The sequence below is a fragment of the Lepus europaeus genome, chromosome 18 (assembly GCF_033115175.1).
Source record: "Lepus europaeus isolate LE1 chromosome 18, mLepTim1.pri, whole genome shotgun sequence".
NCBI classification, from domain to species: domain Eukaryota; kingdom Metazoa; phylum Chordata; class Mammalia; order Lagomorpha; family Leporidae; genus Lepus; species Lepus europaeus.
Window position 1 is genome coordinate 15850163 of NC_084844.1, and position 24123 is coordinate 15874285.

Consider the following 24123-nt stretch of genomic DNA (forward strand, 5'->3'; position numbering starts at 1 on the left):
TCCTCGCCCCCTGAGAGCGCTCCCTGTCGTCCTCATCCCGCCCCACCCCAGCCCGGCTCGCCCTCTCCCAGGCGCACACCCACCTCTGCTGCAGAGCTGACTGCCTCCCTCCCGCACAAGCACAAAGATCGCCTGTTAGTCCCGGGGAGTCTCCAGAACCTCACATCATTCTGGGTGCTCGAGGCAGGGGCCATCCCGGCTCGCCGGGGGCACCGAGAGCCGGAAGGGGGGGTCACACCTCAGCGGCGAGCCCCGCCCGCATTTCTGAACTCTGCACGTTACGTTTTGAAAGGAAGGTAAAGGGGAAGAGGCGAGGGACAGGTCGGGGCAGGACGCAGCCAGCAGCCGTGTGCGCACGTCCGGCCGACGCCCGGCCAGCACCGCTCTCTCCTTCCCATGCGCCTTCCCCACCGCCTCACCCGCAGTCCCGGTTTCTATGAGAAAGCCCTTTCGGATGACCTGTTTCGCATGAAACTAAATTAATAAAAAGCAAAGCATATTAGAACTCCTTCCCCACAAACACAGGCTTCTCGTGCTTTTCCACAAAGGGACCCTGCACCATTTCCCAGCACGGCTGCAGGTCAGCGGCGGCCACGGGCACGGCTGGAGGCTGTAGCACCAGTTGTGTGGCGTGGGCTGAGGGACACAGGGCAGCACTTTGTCCTCTGGTCTCTTCAGCGTATTAAGAGGAAACAATGGCATATTCAAGGAGCATGAGAAACACTTAACTGGCAGTCTGCAGGAAGCTCTTTGAGATGCACGAAGGGCACTGCAGTGTCGAAATTCAACACTCGTCCTAGTGTTCCCCCTGCTATCCTGGTCTGCACGTTTATAAACTCTCTCTGTGGGTGTACACACACGCACACACACACGCACGCACACACACACAAATGCATTTAAAATTGCTTAATTGCTTTTACAGTTTTTAAGTAGACACATTGTAACGACCACAAGGCATCTGCACACTGTCTCCAGTGCAAGCCTGCCATGATAGGAGCTATTTGAGAAACTAAATCACATCAAGCAGAGAATAGCAATGAGTCAATTGATGAAATATTGCATTAGCAGTGGCCTCTGACCCTCTATGATGCCAACTGAACGCTTTTTCCTCTCTTTGTAATTGAATCACTTTTCAATTAAATTAATTTCTTAAAGTCACTCAGCTAAGCCGCCTGTGTTAAACACACACACACACACACAGGCTCAGACAATGTCAGGTGTCCGTGAAACAAAAGGACATATTGCAACCGTGCTGACTCCACCCTGCTCTACTCTGGGCATGGAGAATATCCTGTTTCTTTTTTCTCTATCTGACAAGAATTTTCCATAACTCTTCCTGCTCAAGCATGAAGTCAGCAGCCCCCAAATACCCCAAGGAAGACCCGTCCACCACCCTACAAAGCTATGAGAGTGCAGCCACGGGGGGCGCACAGTGCGGCTGTTGGGCAGAATGGCTACTTTAAAAAAATAAAATAAAATTATTTTACAACAAACTGAGTGGCTCCAAAGCTGTGTGAGTGAAGGTAGCAAGTGGAAGCACTGACAAGCCCGCCCCGCACGCTCTGCTCGGGCTTGTGCGAGAGCGGACGGCTCTCACTTCCAGGAATGCGGCCAAGGCCCGAGCGTGGTGAAGTCATGTTCTGAGAATGTTCTCTCATCGCCCTGACTCAGAGGCGCAGTGAGCTCAGAAGAGCCGCCGAACGCCGCTATCTTCTGTCCCATCTGGTTTTCCAGAACTGCCTTCCACTCCAGCTGGTGGCTGGAGACCCGTGTCCCACAAGAGTCTCGCAGGAGATTAACTCCTTCCTGGCTACTTTGTATGGCACTTTTTTTCTGTTGCCATGGGTTCAACCCGGTACCCCAGGGGTGAGGCCTGGGGGAGAGAGTCTGAGGTGAGGACTGGATGGGAGAAGAGAAAAGCAACTACGGAAGTCGGTGAAACCAGCCAAGAAACTTGTTTGGGAAAAACAGAAATCTAGGCGCTGTGGTTTGGCAAGTGGCTCCAACTCTTAATGAGAAAGGCAGAGAGGGAAGGGGGGCAGCAGGGATGAAGAGGGGAGGAGACCGAGAGAGGGGCATGGGGGAGAGGAACAGGGGCAAGACTTGCTGTGTGACAAAAACACTTCAGTAAGGGACATTGTGAGGAGAAGCATCGTCACGAGACTGAACTGAAGCATCGGGATGTGTCACTCGGCACGGCACACCTGGTCACGTGAGTGTCCTGGGACTGGGAGAAAGGGCTTTGACAATTCGCCTTTGAGCATCGGCCTCAGGCCCTCAGACAAGCGCACGCTTGAGAGACCTTCTGAAGTTCCTGCAAGCATTAAAATACAGACCATGAAGCCCTAGCGGCCAGTCCTGGTGAGGAACCTCCTCATGGGTCTTACAGGATGCTCCACATGGCGTGTCACATGTGTGCATGCGTGTACACACAGACACATGTACATGCACACACACGGATACACACGTCTGATGGCTTTTGAACGCCGGCTACACTGGCCTCCTTCCATGTCCTTGCATCCCCAGAGCTTTCTCTCACCTGAACACCTTCAGCCCTGTTTTTCCCACCGTAGGAGGGCTGGCTCTTCTTCACCCTTTAGGTGTCACCTTGTCTAAACAGGCTCCCCACAGGCCGGTGCTGTGGCATAGTGGGCTAAGCCTCTGCCTGCAGTGCTGGCATCCCTTATGGGCGCTGGTTCATGTCCCAGCTGCTCCACTTCCAATGCAACTCTCTGCTAATGGCCTGGGGAAGCAGTGAAAGATAGTCCAAGTCCTTGGGCCCCTGCACCTGCGTGCGAGACCTGGAGGAAGCTCCTGGCTCCTGGCTTCGGATCAGTGCAGCTCTGGCCGTTGCGGCCATCTTGGGAGTGAGCCATCGGATGGAAGATCTTTCTCTCTGTTTCTCCCTCTCTCTGTCTATAATTGTTCCTCTCAAATAAATAAATAAATTTTTAAAAAATAGGCTCCTCCTCTCCCCCCACCATTCTCTGTTATGCCGATGGTGTCTTGGCACTAATTATCATTTGTCACTGGCTTATTGACTTGTCAACATGTAAACTGTCCTTGACAACCACTAGCTACTCAATGACTATTTGTTGATTCCATGAATAGATGGAATGTTCCAGATACACTAATTTATGACGCATTTCTTTGGACACTGGCAGCAGTCCCCAACAAGCCACGTTTGCTTGTGTGTTCCCTGCTCCTCTGGCTGCTACAAGCCTGCTTCCCATCTGTGCTTTGAAGATGTCTCTGCTGCTTGTGAGTAGCATCCTTGGGTGGGGCAGAGGCAGTGATAAACCACAAAGGTTAAAGAAAGAGATTAGCATGAGCACCTCGTCTGATGTTCTTGATATCATTAGAAAAATAGAGAACCACAAAAGAAAGGGCTCTGATAAGAGAAGAGGGCAGGGCTGGGCATTTGCCCAGAGGTTAAAACACTGCTCAGGATGCCCACATTCCATATGCGAGTGCCTGTTGGGTCCCCTCTTCTCTGCTTCCAATTCCAGCTTCCTGCCAATGCCCGCCCTGGTGGCAGCAGGTGCAGGCTCAAGTACTTGGGTCTCTGCCAGCCACGTGAGAGAGCAGATTGAGTTCCTGGCTCCTGGCTTTGGCCTGGCCCAGCGCTGGCTGCCATTTTGGGAGTGAACCAGAGGATGGAAGATGAATCTCTGTCTGTCTCTCTCTGCATCTGCCTTTCAAAAGAAAAATTAAATAAAAATAAATTAAAAAAAAAAAACAGAGGGCAGACGTTGGACATATGCTGTGTCAGGGACGGATGTCACCTGACAGGCTCCCACTATAGGCTGAGTGCAGAGGGCAGCCCCCATGACGGCCCCACCAGGAGACGAGGCTCAGAAAGGAGCCGGGTAGCAGAGATCGCTCTGCTGTCTCCCTCCCTCGCTCTGCCTTTGTATCCAAACAGAACGACACAGTCACAGCCGCTTCCAGCGAGTCCAAGGTTGCTCAGCCAGGGCTCAGCTTCCCTGCCCTCTGGATGAGAAGAGCTTTGGTTTGCTTGGCCCGAGTGTTTATTTGTTCAGAAACACAGTAAATGCTCATGTGAGATTCTCACCGCTGTCGAAACAAGTCTCGCTCAGGCCTTGCTGATCAATCCCCAAATCCAACTCTTGCCCAAACATGTCCAGGCTTAAGTTTATCCAAAGTCCAAACAAATCAGATACTCCCTCCGCACAGAAGTCAAATACTTTCCTTTGGAAATAATTTTTCAGAAATCAAAGGCAATATGTTCTAGGTCGTCGGATTTCTTAGCATCACATCCAATCCTGTATCAGATGCAGCAACTGTCGTAATGAAAGTTTGAAAAGTCAAAAGTTTCCAAAATGGTAAAGAAATCAAAACCTGTTTGGGTTTTGAGGATGGTTTCTGCACCGTGGGATCCAAAACCTTGAATGAGTTTGCCCACTCTTTGTAAGCCAGCACAACGGATCAGCTGCAGCCCCAAACAAGGAAAATTCTCAGGGATTTCCCAAAGCACGTATGCTTTATTAAGTTTGAGGGAGTCTGCCCCAATCTCTAACAGAGTCTACCTGATTCCAGAAAAGAAATGGATCTCAAATAGCTGACCTATGAAAGCCCAAAAGATATTTCTAAGTATCCCATAGTTCGGGGAAGGTGGCAAGTCCCAAGCTGGACACACCCTCACAGCTAGGGGATGAGGTCATCAAATGTTACTCTCTCAAATGCAGACCAGAAAATCATCAATCTAAAATTAACCGCAAAGATGTTACTAATGTAAGACTAACATTTTAAAGAAGTAACAAGCCCCTAGAAATGTACTTATAGGGGGTATACCTCGAAGTGTCCTCAGAGCTCAGCAAGGAGAATAAAATCCACAAGCCCAATAAGTAGTAATGATGGTGACCACTTGTTGAGCAGCAACCATGTGTCGGGCACAATGCCAGAAGTGTCCCATTCTTTATTTCATTAATTCTCATTCTTCCTGTTTTAACTATGAGGGTCTTGAGGTTGGAAGGGTGATGAGGGGTCACCATTGCGCAGCAAGTGCTGTTGCTGGGATCTGAGCCCAGGTCACCTCAATCTGACACTGTGCTGTCAGTGGAAAAAATGGAAGCAGTGTGGTCCCATGAAGACGAAAAAGCAAGCAGGGCAGTGAACGAAGAGGTGGTATTCAAGTCTTTGAGGAGAATGATCCACATCAGTTACCCAGGCCGGAAGCCCCTGGAGTGGGGGGAGGGTAACTCCCCAAGTCTCAGCCTGCTAGGTGTGTCCCTGGAGAACACTCAGTTCCCCTCGCCCAGATCCATAGCCCCAAACCTTCTCAGCCTTCACTCCATCTTCTGGAGTTTTCTTTCCACAGGGAAGAAGTACCTTGCACACACGGTCAAGGACAACCTGCCAGCTTTATTTGGGGACTAAAATAACAACTTGGCCAGGTAGAAGACAAATTAGTCTCTTATGAGTGAGATTATTGGGAATCAGTTCCTAAAATTATCAGCTTTTTCTTTTTAAGATTTTTTATTTATTTATTTGAGAGGTAGAGTTACAGACAGTGAGAGTGAGATACAGAAAGAAAGGCCTTCTGTCTGTTGGTTCACTCCCCAATGGCTGCAATGGCCGGAGCTGTGCTGATCTGAAGCCAGGAGCCAGGTGCTTCTTCCCGGTCTCCCATGCGGGTGCAAGGCTCAAGGACTTGGGCCATCTTCTACTGCTTTCCCAGGCCATAGCAGAGAGCTGTATCGGAAGAGGAGCAGCGTCCATATGGGATGCCGGCACTGCAGGCAGAGGATTAACCTACTGTGCCACAGCGCTGGCCCCAAAATGATCAGCTTTTTAATGAACTAAAATGGGTTTTCAGGCCCTACAAAACCAAGCACTGAATCCTGAGTCTTCAGTGGCTGCCATCTAAATATACAGTTGCACTTCACAGAATTCTTGCAAGCATCCAATTTCCCAGTCATTAGGCTCCACCGTCTACTTAAGTCTTGATTCTATTTTTCTGTATTCATCACCCACCAGGGACAATGTGCAAAAAGCATGTGAAGAGAAGGATCCTTTCTCCAGTCAGGAATCATTTTTATTCCCCACTTTAGTATTTCCCCTTTAGCATATTTCTTTTTAAAGCTAGAAGTCATTTTATTTCTAATTTACATGCCAAGCTTGGGTATACTCATTGGATACGGAAGTTGGAGCTGCTTTCTAGTTTTTTTATGGGCTGGCCTTTGGCACTGTGGTGCCCCTTCAAACGCACCATCTTTCTCTTCTTAGGACTTAATTTTCAAAAACATTTGAAAGGTAGAAGAGTTTAAAACTGAGATATGAAGTGACTTCTCTAATCTTTGTTATTTGAAAATCTTACAGTATGGTTGCCTTCTCCTCATGTGCATTAAAATAAAATCTTAAAATATGCATTAGAAAGGCAAGCCACCAGAGAGCCAGGAGCCTGGAACTCCAGGCAGGTCTCCCACATCATGGCAGGGGCACATGTACTGGGGCCATCTGCTGCTGCTTTCCCAGGCGCATTAGCAGGGAGCTGGATCAGAACAGCTGACAATTTTACTGGCGCTCTGATATGGTCTGCCAATGTACAAGTAATGTTAACCCACTGTGCCACAATGTCAACCCTCTGTTAATTATTACTAATGATTATCTTTAATCATTGTAATTATTTGACCTGACTCATAGCTCCAATAAAACAAGTTCCCTTCCTATTTAACTATTATAGTTTTCAATCCAGTGTTCTTAAAGATTTTGCATTTTTGGGACCAGCACCACCATGGTGTAGGGGGTAGAGTCACCACCTGCAGTGCCGGCATCCCATATAGGCACCTGTTCGAGTTCCGGCTACTCCAGTTCTGATCCAACTCTTGCTGTGGCCTGGGAAAGCAGTAGAAAATGCCCCAAGTCCTTGGGCCCCTGAACTCATGTGGGAGACCTGGAAGAAGCTCCTGGCTCCTGGCTTCGGATCAGCCCAGCTGATCCCATTGCTGCCATTTGGGGAGTGAACCAGAGGATGGAAGACCTCCCCCAACTCCCGCCGCGCCTCTGCCTCTTTCAAATAAATAAATAAATCTTAAAAAAAAAATGATTTTGTATTTTGAAGCAACTCCTGGTGAAAGGCAGAGACCAAGGAGGGAGGTCTCGGGTTAAGCCCTTACCGTACCAGTTGATGCTTTCGTAAGGAATATTTGATAGCCAGCTCAGAATGAGAGCAAAATGTGGGTTGGGCTGCTGGGGATGGAAAAGTCCTAGAACTGTTGGATGACCAGTGCAAGTCCGAGGAGAAGGTGCTCAAAGCGAAGATTTCACTGATACATGTGTTTAGCCTGACTCTGTCCAGCTGAAGATGTGTCTTAGAAGTTGCCCTGGCGCTGGTGCTGTGGCGCAGTGGGTTAACACCCTGGCCTGAAGTACCGGCATCCCATATGGGCGCCGGTTCGAGACCCGGCCACTCCACTTTTGATCCAGCTCTCTGCTATGGCCTGGGAAAGCAGTGGAGGATGGCCCAAGTCCTTGGGTCCCTGTACCCAAGTGGGAGACCCAGAGGAAGCTCCTGGCTCCTGCCTTCAGATGAGTTCAGCTCTGGCCATTACAGCCAATTGGGGAGTGAACCATCAGATGGAAGATTTCTCTCTCTCTCTGCCACTCCTCTCTCTGTGTAAATCTGGCTTTCAAATAAATAAATAAATCTTTAAAAAAAAAAGAAGAAGAAGAAGAAGTCAGCGTGAAGCGTGTAACACATGGTGCCATCTGGCTGAAGCATAAGAGACCAAGTGTTAAAGGACAAAAACCAAGAGAGCAAGCCCTGAGAGAGGCCAGAGAAAAAGCTGCAGGCAGGAGCTTGGACTCCATCCCTCAGGCAGTGAGCAGTCTTTGAGAGCTTCTTAGTAGGGATCCACGCACTAGACTCATAGTGCTAAGAGGACGAGGCGATGTTGGGGATGGCCAGGAAGCCCTGAAAATAATCCAGCCAAGCAATCATGGAACCCGAACCAGGATGGTGTGGTGATGACAGAAAGGACACAATACATGGGACAGGTGTGGTGGCACAGCGAATTAAGCTGCTGCCTGCAATGCCAGCATCTCATATGGGTGCCAGATGAGGTCCCTGCTCCACGTCCTAACCAGCTCTCTGCTAAGTGCCTGGGAAAGCAGCAGAAGATGGCCTGAGTACTTGGTCCCTGCACCCACCTGGAGTTCTGGGTCATTGTGATGAAGCCACCTGGGGGTGAAACAGCAGATGGAAGATCTCTTTCTCTCTCTGTAGCTCTGCCTTTAAAATAAAAAAATCTTAAAAAAAAAAAAAAAAAGACGACAATACTGCCCATACTGCAGTGGGATAAGCCTGGGCATAGGGACTGCTAAGAAGACACCCAAACCACAGACACCTGGGGATTCTGAGCACGGATGAAGGGACCACAGACTTCAAGTCTCCATTTCCCTGCTCCCTGTCCAATCAGAAATGTCCCAACTTGACATTGGTCACTATGGTACCAGATGCCTAAATATGCAAAATAGGTAGCAGAGTCATCTTTGCCTGTGAAACCCCAGACAGAAATAAACTCAGCAGAGACGGCAAAGGCTAGCCAGAGTTCTGGGGGCCAGTGTGGCGGCTCAGCTGCTGCCTGCAAGGCCAGCATTCCATACTGAAGCACCGGTTCCAGTCCCAGCTGCTCCGTTTCTGATCCAGCTCCCTGCCAATGTGCTTCAGAAAGCAGAGGAGGATGGCCCGAGTGCTTGGGCCCCTGCCACCTACGTGGGAGATCTGGATGGGGCTTGGGCTCCTGGCTCCCCTCACCCCCCAACCAGCCTGGCAATTGAAGCCATCTGGGAAGTGAGCCAGCTGATGGAAGATCTCTCTCTCTCTCTCTCTCAGTGTGTGTGTGTCTGGTGTTTTAATTTTAAAAACAGTTCGGTGCCTTCTTCCCAAACCATGGGCACTGGTGCACGCCTCTAAGCTCTTCTTCCCTTGGGAAGACAGTGAAGACCACTAGGCAACCAAGAGACTTCGTTGTGTCCCCGATGGGGTGCCTCCCTAAGCCACGCATTCCCCCTTTTCTACATTGGCCGAGGGCATTTCTGGGATCTCTGCACAACTCACGCTCCAGAACCGCAGTGTCTTTGTTTCCATGTACTGGCTTTAATGTTCTCTGCTTCCATTAGAAGCATCTTCTTCTCTCATTTCCTGTTCTGTAGAAAGCACAGCTGGGATTCAGGCAACAAGTGAAGGCCTCCAAGCCCGGGAAATCCAGACAAAGCCTATCCGCATCTCCTCGCTTCCCACCTGCATCCCGCCTCGTTCCCACGGCAACCGGCGGGGCGCCCAGGCCTGGGCTCTGGACCACTCGGGGCCCCGCCCCGCCCCGCCCCCAGCCCCGCGCTCACGGCGGGCGGCCCCGAGCCCCGCGCGAGCCCGGGGGAGGCCGGTTGCCTAGGAAACACGAGGACGCCAGGCAGCCGCCCCCACCGCCTCCGCCCCAGGAAAGGCCGGCGACCGCGGCGGAAAGCTGCCTCGGGGGAGGAGGGCCAGGGGCCGGTCGAGGGAGGGGAGAAGAGAGGAGGAGGAAGAGGCCTGCAGGGACGGCCCCCCGCGATTGATGGGCGGCCCCTCCGCCCCGGACCAGCCGGCCCGCCCCGCCCCTCGGGCCCTCTAGCGCCAGGCAGGGGAGAAGGGCGAACCCAACAGGTAACGGCCCGCCTCGCCCGCCTGGCCCCGCGAGAGGTGGGGGTGTGGGGCGGGGGGCTGCTTCCCTGCGACTTCCGAGGCGCTGGAGCGAAGTGGGGCCTGTTCCCCGCCTGCGGGCCACGCCAGTCCCTCCGAGGGACGGGTGTGGGGCAGTCCGGGGTCCGGGGCGCCCCGGGGGCGCCCGAGCCGACACAGCTTCCCGCAGGCGGGCTCCGGCCCCCCGGCTCCCCGCAGAGTCGCACTCTGGATCTCCTCTCTTCTGGGCTGTGGTGGTCGCCGCCCAGAGCGAGCCCGATCCCCTTCCCCACCCCCAGATCTCCCAGAACCAAGCGGGCCGAAGAGTCGGGGGCTCTCCCCGCGGTCCCCACCGCCCGCGGGTGCTCGGAGGCCTGGGCCGGGACTGCCAGCAGTCTAAGATGGTTTTCAAGGCTGAGATCCGAACAGACCCCGTAGTCTGTCGTCACAGAGTAACTACAGGTGGAGAATGTTGAATTAAGACTCCTGAGATCCCCTCCCAAGAGCCCAGTTGTGGAAACGGTGTGTGTGTGTGATTTATCAGCCTGGTAGTCAGGGATTCCTTTAGCCATTGAGATTCTGAGGAATCTTCAGTTCAAGAAGAGATTAAGTTCACACATTCCTTTATTTTTAACCAAACTAATAAAAAATATTCACGTTAATGATTATTTCTGATGCAAGAACAGGGTCAGAGAACGCGAGAGCCACTTGTTAGTGGAAAGCGCTCCCTTGGGATCAGTTCTTTGGCAGGTGTGACCCCATATGTATGGGACTGATTTTTCAGAGACCTGAGAAAAATGTGTTCTGTAGTCAGACTCTGCTCTCCTGACTCCGGGAAGTCAGTTAGGATTCGGTGGGATTTACACTAGAGAGGAATGTGTGTGTGTGTCGGAAAGTTCTTAGAATATTCCTCATTGACATTTCACAGACGCGTAGAGTTCTGAGGTCAAGGAGAATCACTGGCTCTTGCTTCCAACCAACCAGGACTCCTGGCCCCACCAGCCTCTCCCTCCTTTTCCTCCTCCCCCTCACTCTCTCTCTCCCTCCTTAATATGGCTTCTTACCCCCATTTAAAAACCCTAATTTGTCACAATACCTTATCACCAAAGAGCAAAAGCAGGCGTGTGCGTGACCAGGAGTGCAGGTTAAATTGAGAAGCAATTCAAAAGTGAGTACAGAAAAGAATTCAGAATTCTGGTTCAGAAGTGGGCACCTGGCTCCCGTTTTCTTTTAATTTCTTCTTCCTCCGCCTGTCTGTACTAGCTAATGAGAAAGTCCTGGCTTCAGCTGGCCACCTGGTTGAGTAGGCCCGCAAAGCTGAGACCCAGGAATGAAGCGTTATCTCCTGTGGACTTGTCTCCATATGGGGCTTTCTCTTTCTTGTTCATCCTGGTCAACTTTTCAGACCTGCAATTCAAGTGCACACGGAGAGTGCTTGCCTAACCTCTGCTGATCTCCTCGGTCCGAAGCTAGTAGTTTATTTCCTTGGTGCTTGTAGGATTTGCCTAACCTCTAAAAGTCCTGATTTGGTTAAGTAAGATGACCTGCGGCACCGTGACGCACCTACACGTTTATACTGTAGTACGGTACGCTGTCATGGGGGAAGAGACATCTGTAGGCAAGCGTTAAGTCCTTTATTTGGTGAGTGATTGTGAAGTCAGAGGTAACCTAGCAAGTAATTCAAATAGTGTTGTTGCTTACCTCGTTAGACAAAGTTATTTCATGCCTCTTGACTTGGAAATGTCCTTAGAAGAGCAAGGCACTGAAGCCGGCATGGAGGGGCTGGCTTTCCTGTGCTGACTTTGGAGCCGAAATGGCTCGCCAAAGTAGACTGGGATGGGCCCCTTTGGTGCCCACTAACGTCTTCCATTATCACTCCTTCTGTTCTCTGCCTGCCTGATTAATATTCCAACAGGCGTCTCTCCAACGGCGGCAGCAGGGGCCCATCTTTCTCTTTTCAACACCATTGCTTTCCAAAACGGGCGGGAACATAACTTCCTTCTAAGCAGGTGCAAATTCATATGAGAAGTTAAAAGTGATATTTAAAAATACAGTCCCATAAATAACGATGTCAAGGAGCTCAGGAACAAAATTTGGGTTTTGCATATCCACCGTGGAGCTCTGTTTTGGGTTGTCATTTTCAGATTCTGACTCTCCAGCACCACTTTCCCAGTGTGGAACCCAAGGCACCAGCACCGTGTTCCCTGTAGTGCAGGGCTGGCTGCTAACCTCAGGAGATTTCATCACTGCCTGCCCAGACACTGGGCTACCTTGAGTCAGGTACAACCTGACGGCCAGCGCCCCCGCACCTGCGCAGAACTGCAGCAACTGGCCTGGTTTTCACGCCGCCTCTGGGCTGGCAGGGTTCTGTGGGCTGCCTGTTCCTGAGGGTTCGTGTTGCTCCTGGAAGGGAGCTTCCCTTCATTCCCGGAAATGGAATCACAAAATGAGCTTATCTGGGGGACAGAAAAGTTGGAGATCAGGCATGGAAGGGGTCTTTTCAGTGTTCGTGGAAAAATGCTTAGGAAAGAACCACGCATGGATTTCAAAATGTTTTGCCCCAAAAGAAGCTCACGTTTCAGTTGCAGTTGGCCACAGACTGTGGCACACCCTCGTGGCTTTGCCCTGCGTCCCCTCTCTCCCGTGCCCACTCTGCCTTCAATTTCCGTTGTCACCAGAATGTCTGCAGCGTCCAGGTCTTCACCTTCCCCGACGGGCTGCAACCCCTGCTTCCTGGACCCCAGACACTTCCCACTGCCCCCGATTCTCCCACAAGCCTGCCCTGACCCACTAACTGCTCAACCCGGGCAGCCTCCTTGCCCCCACCCCCACCCCATCCGGGAGGCACCCTGTCCTGGGAGTTTCTCCCCCTGCGTTTCCCGTTGTGGTCCAGCGACATCCTCTGGGTTTTACCCCAGCTCTGCCAATCAAGTTACTTAATGTCTCTGAGCCTCCGTCTCCTCTCCTGTGAGACACCTAGCGCCTACCTCCCGGCGTCCTGAAGACTGGGTTAATAGATGTCAGTGCTTAGACCAGGACCTGGTCCTTCCAGGGGCGCGGTTAGAACTGCCACAGTCCCCTCCCCTCCCTCCTCATCCCTCTCCTCCCTCCAGCCTCGCTCCCCCAGTCTGATAGCCACCCTGTGCCTTCGGGGTCACCGTGTTCCCAGCCATCTCCCCACTTCTGCTGTTCGCTCCCCCCCCAGCCCCCTCCCATCCATTTTCTGCACTAGAACTAGTGGGCCTTGTAGACACATCGGGTTGTGTTCTCCCCTTTGCCATGGCTTCATGTGACGTCTCTGAGGCCCTGCAGAAGCTGGCCCCCGCCTGCCCTTCCGCCCTCCTGGCGCTGCCCTGCCCTGCCCTGCCCCCCCACTCCCCACCTGCCCCTGCCCTTCATTCTCTGAAGCTTCGCCGCCTGCTGTCCTCGGGTCCACTTCTTGCCTGGCTTGGTCCTAAAAGCCGGTGTCATTTCCCAGGGAAAACCCTCCCCAGGCCCCTCCAGACGGGGCCGTGCCCTCCCCTGAGAGCACTCCCCCGGCCCACCCTTCTGCTCCACAGCCCTGGCCGGCAGTTAGGGTTCGCTTGTTCAGTGGCAGGCTTTCGCCCAGGGTTCCAGGAGCCACACGACGGGGATGCGCGGTGGTCCTGCTGGTCCCTGGGGCCTGAGTGGGAATGGGGGGAGGGGGTGGAGATGAAATCATCATTGCATAAACAAATTTCCTCGAGCTTCTAACTTCGGTCATGGCTGACTTAGCTGGGTTCTCAGGTTTCCTCCTCCAGGGTCAGGTGTCTGCCAGCCCGAGTCCCCAGGAGTAACCAGGGCTGACTCAAGGAAGCCAGCGCCGAGGGTGGCTACGTGATTTATGCCCGCCACGGGAGGCTTGCGAGGCTGCCACTGCCGGGGGAAGCTGCGGGAAGCCCCTTGCGTCTTCCCGGTTGTGGGGATTAGATTAATAGGAGAATAGAAGCAGTTAGGGTTCGCCCGAACGCGGAGAAGCAACAGAGGAGTCTGACTGCGGCGCGTGTGTCTCTGCTCCGCGCAGGTCGGGAGCGAGCATCATGTTGCATGAAGCGAGAGACAGGAAGAAGTTCGTCAGTGATGTTCAGTACCTGCGAGACATGCAGCACAAGGCGGACTCGGAATACCAGGTAACCGCCGCGCCCCCACAGCCCGCGGTGGCCTGAGACCCCAGGCCCGCCAGCCCTCCCCCAGCGCGGTGGCCCTGCAAAGCCACTTGGCGTCCCCAGTCGGGTTCCTCGCCTGTCACACGGGGATGGTGGCAGCCAGCGGCTCCTGAGAGCATGATGGGAGGAAATGACGCCAGCTCTCGGCAGCCAGTGCTGTTGCGACTTCAGCTTGACCCGACAACTTCAGAAGCAAAGCAACATTAAGGGGTCAAGTGGGTGGCCCCAGCATTTATAAAATGACACATACCGCCCCCCCCCCCCCCCCCGTGTTGTCATCTTGCCAGACGGAAGGAGGTGCACGCTTCCTCCAGGAAGCCAGCTCTTGGTCACCGCAGCTGCAGTGTTTGTGCCCAAAAACCAAGCAGACCTGGGGCGTCCTGGCCCTGATGCATCCCAGAGGCCTGCGAGGGACAAACCTGCCAGACGGGGCTGTGGGGTTCTGGGAAGGGGTAGAAAGGGTGGCTCACCCCTCTGCCGGGGTCACTCCCACTGGCGCTAGAGGCCTGTGCTCAGCCTGGGAGTGAGGACGCAGGACTGCCAATATCAACAGCTCCTCCCCCAGATAGAGCCAAACCCCAGGTGACCAAGGAAACCGGACCTGTCTCAGGGCAGCCGCCTTCCCCTGTCCCCTGTGCAGTCTGGCTGAGCTTGGGGGCGGGAAGTGGTACCAGTGGCTTCCCCCAGAACTGGGCAGCCCCCATGGAAGAAGGCTCTAAAATCGGGACGTTTTGGTAAAATGAATAAGAACGTAAACTTCAGCACCAGTTACCCTGGAGACGCCTCTGCCGCCTCGCCCGTGCTTGGAAGTCGGCTGTGACATGGTCCCCAGAGCAGGCGCCCGGGAGGATCAGGCTGTCTCATGGCTCCCGCCAAGGAAAACCACACGTTAACTGTCTGCCGCGGGCCAGCGCAGTTCGATTTCTGACCTCACTTTGTTTGTCAGCACTGCCTTTTCCCTCAGTCAGCCAATCCTTTCAGAGAGCCCACGATGCACTGAACAAGCTCCTTCCCAGAATTCTTACTCTAGGGTTGAGAAAAACACAATAACAATACACACTCGTAGGGCCAGTGCTGTGGCGTAGCGGGTAAAGCCGCTGCCTGCAGTGCCGGCATCCCATATGGGCGCTGGTTCATGTCCCAGCTGCTCCACTTCCCATCCAGCTCTCTGCTATGGCCTGAGAAAGCATTGGAAGATGGCCCAAGTGCCTGGAAGACCTGGAGGAAGCTCTTGGCTCCTGGCTCCTGGCTTTGGATCGGCACAGCTCTGGCCATTATAGCCGATCAGGGAGTGAACCAGCAGATGGGAAGACTTCTCTCTCTCTCTCTCTCCCTCTCTCTCTTTCTCTCTCTCTCTCTCCTTCTTGCTCTGTGTAACTCTTTCAAATAAATAAATAAATCTTTAAAAAACCAATACACACACGTAAATAAACATGTGAGATAGCTTCAGTTACTGATCGCTACGACAAAACAGGTCCTGGGGATGGGCTTGGTGCTTCTTGGGAGAGGCGGGGAAGACATCTTTGCGGAAGTGACATTTGGCTTTGGAGGTGAATAAAGAGGTGAGTAAAGGCCCTGGGAAAGGAGCCAAGCGGAGAATTGGAGGCATCCAGAGGTCGTCAGAGTGGCTGGAACACACTGACCGAGGGGAAGCCAGAACTTGAGGAGGTGGGAGAGGTAGATACAGCACAGGATGTGGGTTCTGCCAGCACAAAGCTTGGCGTTTGGATTTTATCCTTGTCACAGTGAGCATTTGTATGAGGGGAGTAGTATGATTTACATTGTTTGGTTTTGCTTTTGTTTTGTGTGTGTGTGTGTTTTGAGAGAGAGAGTATGCCGCCATACATTGGTTCCCTCCTCATGCCTGCAGTGGCCAAGGCCAAGCTGAGCCCAAGGTAGGAGCCAAAAACTCAATCCAGGTCTTGCACGTGGGGAGCAGGAGCCCGAGTCCTTGAGCCCTCACTGCTGCCCTGCAGTGTGCACTAGCAGGAAGCTGGAGACAGGAGACGGAGCTGGACAGCAAGACCGGGCGGGCACCCTGATGAGGGCCTCGGGCGCCCTCGCCGGCCGCGGCCACCAGGCTCAACGCCTGCCCCTTCGTCTTCAGTTGCTCACTCTGGAGCTGTGAGGGGGAGGACTGGCAGGGCCAGGAGAAAAAGCGGAAGACCCAACAAGGAGACTGAGAGAAACCTAGGAGCGAGAGCACCGCCATCTTAGCAAGTGGGGGGTGGGGGAGGAGAGGGACGAGGGTGACTCATCCCACCTCCACCACCCAGCGCTTACCTGTCCATCACCTCCCCTGCTGCCCTCGCCATTTTAAACCTTCCCAGCCTCCCCGACCTCCAGCTCCTGCACGTCCAGCAGATGCCTGGTACACGAAAGAAAAACACCCGCAGCCAGCAGGTGGGGGCCCACGCCAGCGCCTCCCCACCCCGGCTGCTCAGGCTCGCGGGATGGGGTCCCCCTCCCTGCCCAGGTGCCTGTGCTCTCCAGCCCCTCCCTCCAGGGCCTCTCTTCTGTGTCTCTGACGTCTCCCTTCGCCCAGGCTCAGTCTGGAAACCTCAGGTCCCTCTCCTAGCAAAGACAAGGGAACAGAGCTTGCGTGGGCCGCGTGTCCCTGGTTAGCCACCGCCCTGGCACTGCCCTGTCTTCCCGGCTGTCTGCATGCGGTCAGCTCCACTTCTGTCTCCAGCGCCTGCCCCGCGGTCACCTCCCTCCCCTCCCCTGCAGTCGTTGTCGGAGGCCGGTAGCCGAACTCAACACACACCTTTGGGTCTGTGTTTTCTGAGGCTGCCCCTCCCTTTGTCACGATCCCCGTTTCTTCTGGAAACGTCATGCCTGCGACCCTCTGACCCCGGGTGCCCCTGCCTTTCCTCTGGCTCTCTCATTCTCCATTTCCTTTCCCACATCCGCCTCCTCTCCTGCCTCTCAGACCTTAACTTCCCCAGACAGGGATCCAGCCTCAGCCTGCTTCTCTCCTAATCCACAGGGTCCCCGTGATTGCTCTCATGGGGACGCAGCTTCTTCAGGGCACGGGCTGGGTCTCGCTCTTCCCTGCGGGACTGAGCGCCAGTCACTCGGGACAGCCCGGGTGACCTAACGTGACCGCCAGCTCTGTTTCCCAGCCTGAGTTCAGCTGGTCCAGGATGGCTCCTCCTGGTCAGGTCCAGTCGCGTTGACCGTGAAAAGGCCTGCAAAACAAAACCGAACCTGCTTTTCTCTAAGATGTTCTGAATTCCGTGGAATACCCTGGACAGCACGTCCCCTGAAAACCTAGGCACGGATTCCGAAATCAGCTTGTCTTTTCATTGCATTTTTAAAGCGACCTCACATGTGCTGACCCATAGTAACTACTTCAAAGGAACTCTGATGATTTTTTTAGGATTTTTTCAAAATATTTATGTATTTATTTAAAAGGGAGGGAGGAGGGAGAGATCTTCCATCCACTGATTTACTCCCCAAAAGGTTTGGACTGGGGCAGAAGCCAGGAGCCTAGAACTCCAGCTGGGTCTCCCATGTGGGTGCAGGGACCCAAGCATCTTCCACTGCTTCCAGGCACATGAGCAGGGAGCTGCACTGGAAGGAGCAGCCGGGACGCCCACTGACGTGCTCATGGAGGGTGCCAACGTAACTGGCAGGCCAAGCGTCACCACAGTATCGGCCCCTAGAGTTGCCATGGCATCTCTCTTGTTCCAAGATGCAGCTGCTCGACTTTACCGATCCCCCTGCAACTTGTACACACACGGTCCACTCTGGGTTGTGTGAGGGTTTGGATATGGTTTTGGTGAGTGGCCCCCGAAGACCTACGTGTTAGACGTTTGGCCCCAGCATTAAGAGGTGGTGGGACCCCCAATAGGTGGGGCCTGCCATGAGGTTGTGCGGGCAGGGGGGCCTCCACTCTCTGACTTGCTGCCTTGCCACGTAATCCCTCCCTCTCCCACGTGCTCCTACTGTGGCACCACCTACCATGAGGTCCTCGTAAGAGCCACGTTGGTGGCAGCACCACATCCTTGACCCTCCAGACTTGTGCACTAAATAAACCTCTTAGCTTTCTAAAGTGCTCGACCTCAGGTATTTCATTCCAGCACAGAGAGCTGATCCTGAGGTTGGGTAAATAATGGCAGCCTGGGTCCTCAGGGGACTTGGCCAGGGACTTGTGGAAGTTCCAGTCTTCACTCACCATGCACTAGCCTCCTTACGACACAGGAATTGCCCGCTTCAGGGAACGCAAATCTTGTGACTCCAAAGTCACAACCAGTCGTTGCCACACGTTCTCTCCTCTCTTGGCCCTGCCTGTCATGAGCTGGCGCAAACTGAAGACCTTCAGGACCTCCTGGGCCAGCTATTCCTGCCCCATCCTGCAGCAAATTAGCAGTGCCTCTGCAGGTCTGTGCACCAGCAACAAGAAAGGAGGGCTAAAGCCACCCTGAGCTATTTTGATACTACTACTTTCAGCGGCTGGGTGGGACCCTTTTGGGACAACAAGAGGAAATAAGCATCCATTCGGCATATTACATGCTATTTCAGAGTCTTGTAACTAGTGTGTAATTATACGCCATCTCAGAATTTGGTTCTATTTTTTTCAGGGCTGCTCATGCTGCATATATATATATACATATATATATTTATATTTTTTGGTCAAATGTGTTTATGTAAGTAGAGGCAGAATTTAGCCATTAGTGTCCACTGGAAAGCTGGAAGGAAAGATTATACTTGGCATTTCAGAACAATTTTCTATAATCTATCAAATGTGTTCAAATTGGTTTCATTTCATGTCACTTATTCATCTTGATTCTTTCAAGTGCAGATCAAACTGCTAAGCAGGATGACATGAGTTTTTTCAAGGATGGGATAGGTGACTTTATAGCAGGTGGCGTGGGCTTGGGGGCCGTGCACTCCGGGGCGGAGCGACAGCCTCCTGGCCTGTACCAGCTGGGAGGGGGTTCTCTTCCCGCCCGCCTCCGAGGTAAATCAGGCCAGCGAACCAGCTTGAGGGGTAGCGTGCCAAGCTCTTTCTATGCCTGTGTTTCCTTAGCCTCTTAAAACTGACAATCCTCAGTTATGTCACCAACGATAACTGAAACATCACGGCTGGGCATTTGGCACAGTGGCTCTGATGCCCCTGGGGACACCACACCCTGTATCAGAGTGTCCGGGTTCAAGTCCTACCTCTGCTCTCCCTTCCTGCTCCCTGCTAATGTGTGCCCTGGGAGGCAACGGATGATGGCTCCAGGAGCTGGGTCCCTGTCACCTCCATGGGAGACCTGCATTGAGTTCTGGGCCCCTGGCTTTGACCTGGCTCAGCCTTGGCTGGTTTGGGCATGTGGGGAGTCAATCAGCCCACCAGAACTCTCTCCCTGCCTCTTTCTCTGCCTTTTGAATAAAATAAGTAAATAATAAATAAATAAATAAATAAATAAAATGTAAAAACATACTTAAGTGAAAAAAATTTTAAACATTATAAAATATTTTAAAAACCACAAAAGTAGCATAATTTTTTTTTTATATAGGCAGAGTGGATAGTGAGAGAGAGAGACAGAGAGAAAGGTCTTCCTTTTTGCCGTTGGTTCACCCTCCAATGGCCGCTGTGGCCGGCGCATCTTGCTGATCTGAAGCCAGGAGCCAGGTGCTTCTCCTGGTCTCCCATGCGGGTGCAGGGCCCAAAGAATTGGGCCATCCTCCACTGCCTTCTCGGGCCATAGCAGAGAGCTGGCCTGGAAGAGGGGCAACCGGGATAGAATCCGGCGCCCCAAGCGGGACTAGAACCCAGTATGCCGGCGCCGCAAGGCGGAGGATTAGGCTGTTAAGCCACGGCGCCGGCCGAAAGTACCATAATTTTAAAAAAGAAAAACCTCTGGGTTAGCTAGCTCGTAACACACATACACACACACACATCTAAAAAGAACTAACTGAAGGCAGTGGCAATTTGCAGCTCGCACAATGCGGACAGAATCAGTACCAGCAACCTAGACAAGGCTGTCACGGAAGAGGAGTGAGCTGGGCTGGGCAGGGGTGATACATACCATGGCTTTCCCACCAGAGCTGTGAGCCTGGGAGTGTTCCCGTGGCCCCCGGCTTCCCACAGTCACCAGGAGCCAGGATGAGAGCTCGAGGGAGCAGACAGATAATAAAAGAAACAAAGGGGGAGGCCGGCGCTGTGGTGTAGCGGGTAAAGTGGCCGCTTGCAGCACCGGCATCCCATATGGGTGTCGGTTCAAGTCCTGGCTGCTCCACCTCCGGTCCAACTCTGCTATGGCCTGGGAAAGCAGTAGAAGATGGTTCAAGTCCTTGGGCCCCTGAACCCACATGGGAGACCTGGAAGAAGCTCCCGACTCCTGGCTTCAGATTGGCTCAGCTCCAACTGTTGCAGCTATCTGGGGAATGAACCAGCAGATGGAAGACCTCTCTCTCACTCTTCCTCTGCCTCTCTGTAACTCTGCTTTTCAAATAAATAAATACATAATTTAAAAAAAAAAAAAAAAGGAAAGGGACTTTGAGTGTACTATGCTTGGACGTGGTTGGAGTGTCTCCCCTAGGGCCCATGTGCTGAAATTGAATGTCTGATGGCTGGAATTAAGAAGGCGGCAGCCTGACCCACCTCTGGTGTTTAGAGGCGGGGCTTGGGGGCAGGTGGAGCCCCCAGGAATGACTCCTGGTGGCTTTTATAACAAAAGGAAGGGAGCGCAGACACACACACACACACATCTCTCCCCATGGGATGCCCTGCGCCCCCTGGGGACTCTGCCAACCAGAAGGTCGCCGCCAGCTGCGGCCCCTCGACCTTGGATCAGAACCCTGAACTGAAAGAAAGCCCTTTTCTCTGTAGCTCGCCCAGCCGTGGTAGTTACTGTGTCACGGGCAGCAAAAGCTGGACCAACACAGAGCGCAGCTGTGGGCTCTGCGAGTTGGAATGCCCAAGCCAGTGTGGTGGACGCCGTGACCCCGGGTGACCGCCGGCCCCCATTGGGCAGGGCAGGCAGAAGCTCAGGCCTGCACAGAGAGCCCCTCTTGTTCTGGGACCAAGAGCGCAGTCACACGCTTTGGCAACATCTGACATTCGAAATAGGAGTGAACTGGGCGACAGGATGGCAGCGGCGGCTGAGAGCCTGACCGGGCTTCCAGCGGCCGTGGTGGGGGCAGTCCTCACTGCCCTCCCCCAGGGACCGTCCCTCAGCTCCCACCACCCAGAGGACCTCGTCGTGCCCCACCCACAGTGTCACACACGGGCTAGGGGCCCCCCACCCCCTCAGATGAGGGGAGCAGTGGAGCCTGTCAGTCTCCCAAGGTCACAATGCTAGAAAGTGGCAGTGCGGGGGTTTGTCGCGTTCCCCAGGATCGGGTGACTCTGAGTCACCCACCCACGCCGTCCCCACAGGCGCGGCCTCGAGGCACAGTGTGCGCTTCGCCCCCGCCCTGGGAGCTTCTGCACGAAGGCAGCCGCCGACCGCCTGTGCTGGTGGCAGAAGGGCGCCCGGGGCGGGGGCTGGCGGGGCAGGGAGCCCTGGCTCTCCCCAGAAGGAAGGGCCAAGTTCCCCAGAGCCTCCGGTGTGCAGACTGCCCTGGGCCAGGTCCGCCACCTGATCAGAGGCGTGCTGAGAGCCGTCTGAATCCTGACCCATGGCACTGGAAAGAGAACATCACAAAGCCCCTCCCTCCTCCCGGATCCCCGGCTGCAGCCTCCACCACCTCCTGGCCACCTGGCCACCGCAGGACCAGCCGCACGGACAAACACAAAGGAAGCTGGGCAGCGAGCTGGGCCCTGGCTGGTTCTGGGACCGCCCGTCTGGACTCGGCCCTGCCAGCCTGGAACTGAGGCCGAGCCGCGGGCCGGCCGACCTGCACCAGGGAACGAACCGGGGAGCGCCTGCCTCATTGCTCGCTTGTCCTCCTACTCCCTGTCGGAGGGGGGAGAGGACCCAGACCAGGGAGTTTATTTTTTTCTTTCAACCTTGCAAATCAATCTACTCCTCTCCCTTTCGGTAAAGACATATTTAAGTCGTGTGCATTCTTGGAGAGAACTTTCAAAAAGCACTCAGCCCACAAGAATTCTGTGCATCCCACAAAATCTGCCGCGGTCCTGCCCGCCTTGGCTGACCCCGGCTCCCTGGCGTCCAGCCCAGCGGCATCTTCTGCCTTCCCCTTTTGCATCGCTAGGTTAGGGCGGGCACGACTCCTGCCACTCTGGACGGCGACACTCACACCAGCGCGGCTCCCAGACACCAAATTTGTCGTGAAGTCAGCACCCAAGGAATCAGAAAAAAAGAGACACACTCCAGGATCCTTCAAACAGTGGGTGGAAAGTGGATTTTGAAGATAAGTTTAGGGGCCAACGCTGTAGCGTAGTGGGTAAAGCCGCCTGCCTGCAGTGCCGGCATCCCATCTGGGCACCGGTTCGAGTCCCAGCTGCTCCACTTCCAATCCAGCTCTCTGCTATGGCCTGGGCAAGCAGTAGGAGATGGCTCAAGTCCTTGGGCCCCTGCACCCACATGGGAGGCCTGGAAGAAACTCCTGGCTCCCGGCTCCTAACTTCAGGTCAGCCCAGCTCTGGCTATTGCAGCCAACTAGGAAGTGAACCAGCAAATGGAAGACCTCTCTCTCTCTCTCTCTCCTTCTCTCCCTGTGTAACTATGACTTCCAAATAAATAAATCTTAAAAAAAAAAAAAAAGGTAGGCCGGTGCCACAGCTCGCTAGGCTAATCCTCTGCCTGTGGCACCAGCACACCGGGTTCTAGTCCCGGTTGGGGCGCTGGTTCTGTCCCAGTAGCTCCTCTTCCTGTCCAGCTCTCTGCTGTGGCCCGGGAAGGTAGTGGAGGATGGCCCAAGTGCTTGGGCCCTGTACCCGCATGGGAGACCAGGAGGAAGCACCTGGCTCCTGGCTTTGGATCGGCGCAGCACACCGCCCGTAGCAGCCATTTGTGGGGGTGAACCAACGGAAGGAAGACCTTTCTCTCTCTCTCTCTCTCTCACTGTCCAACTCTGCTTGTCAAAAAAAAAAAATTTAAGTCCATGCATAAAAGGGGTCACCAAGAAATTCATAAAAGTACATTTTAAGAAAAAAATTATGCGTGGATTCCATTTTCCACAAACTTAGTGAAGTACCCTTGAATCTAATTAAACTCTGTTAAGCTCTCCAGCTGACTCTGTTTAGATCTATTGTAGTTTATTTATTATTTAATAGGGTTTTTTTGTTTGCTTGTTCAATTTATTTGTTATAGTTACTGTCTAGTATTCTTTGGGCTTTCTTGTATAAATTATTAAAATAAACACTGCCCTATATTTATTATGAAGGCTTATTATCTATGTTGCACAGTTTTTTAAAAATAAGCTTAATGTGGGAGTGTTCTCAGTTTCTAAGCAAGGCAGGTGGAACTGTCTTTCCCCTGGGAATGTGGGATTGCACCTGCTGCAGGTGACCAGCTGGCTGCTCTGGACAAGCCTCGAGGCCAGGGCTCTCCCTGCCGACCAGCTGGGAAGCACGGGGTAACTGCGGTGTAACGGACTGCCCAATTCCAGGTGGACATGTTTAGTTAGTATCAGGTTGTTTCTCTTGCAGTATGACGTGAGGCTTTCCCCACGGCTTGAGTTATGGTGAAATCCTACTCTGTCACAGAATAAGATGGCTTTTCCAATGGAGAGAACCAAGTGGGGATGAGATCTTTGATTTTTCAGCCCAGCCGGGAAGCGGGAGCTAGCTGTCAGGCCTCCTTTAGAGACAGGATTGTGGGTCTTATACCACATTGCTTCATGACAGTGGACAATGTGGCCCTGGCAGGGCACGGGTGAATTGGGTCACTGGATCGATAAAGAATAGAAGTGTTACTATTTGATAATTAAAATCTCAGGCACGGGGCAGGTGTTGTGGTGCACCTGCATCCCACGTTGGAGTGCCTGGTTCTGGTCCCATTTACTCTGTACTTCTGATCCAGCTTCCTGCTAATGGGCCTGGGAGGCCCAAGAACCTGAGTTCCTGCAACCTGCATGGGAGACCCGGATGGAGTTCGTGGCTCCTAGCTTTGGCCTGGCACTTGGGAAATGAACCAGCAGATGGGAGATATCTGCCTTTCTCTTTGGCTCACCCTTTCAAATAAATAAATAGATAATTTTAAAAAAATCAGTTTTCCTGAGGACTTACAGACTTTTCAAATAATAATAAAATAAAATGCAATCGTGGCTGAGGGGCGGGCATTTGGTGCCGCATTAAGATACCATTTGTCTCTTCCGCATCCCATGTCAGAGTGCCTGAGTCGAGTCCTG

At 53.3% G+C, this 24123-nt stretch overlaps 1 protein-coding gene across 2 annotated transcripts in view; it reads left to right on the forward strand.

Annotated features, from left to right (window-relative positions):
* The first annotated feature begins 13743 nt into the window (after positions 1-13743).
* Positions 13744-24123, forward strand: part of MARCHF10 (membrane associated ring-CH-type finger 10) — an 81008-nt gene continuing 70628 nt past the window's right edge. For both annotated transcript variants that reach the window (XM_062216429.1, XM_062216430.1), the window contains exon 1: positions 13744-13833. In XM_062216429.1, the coding sequence (XP_062072413.1) occupies positions 13744-13833 (90 nt within the window). The remainder of the gene's footprint in view (positions 13834-24123) is intronic.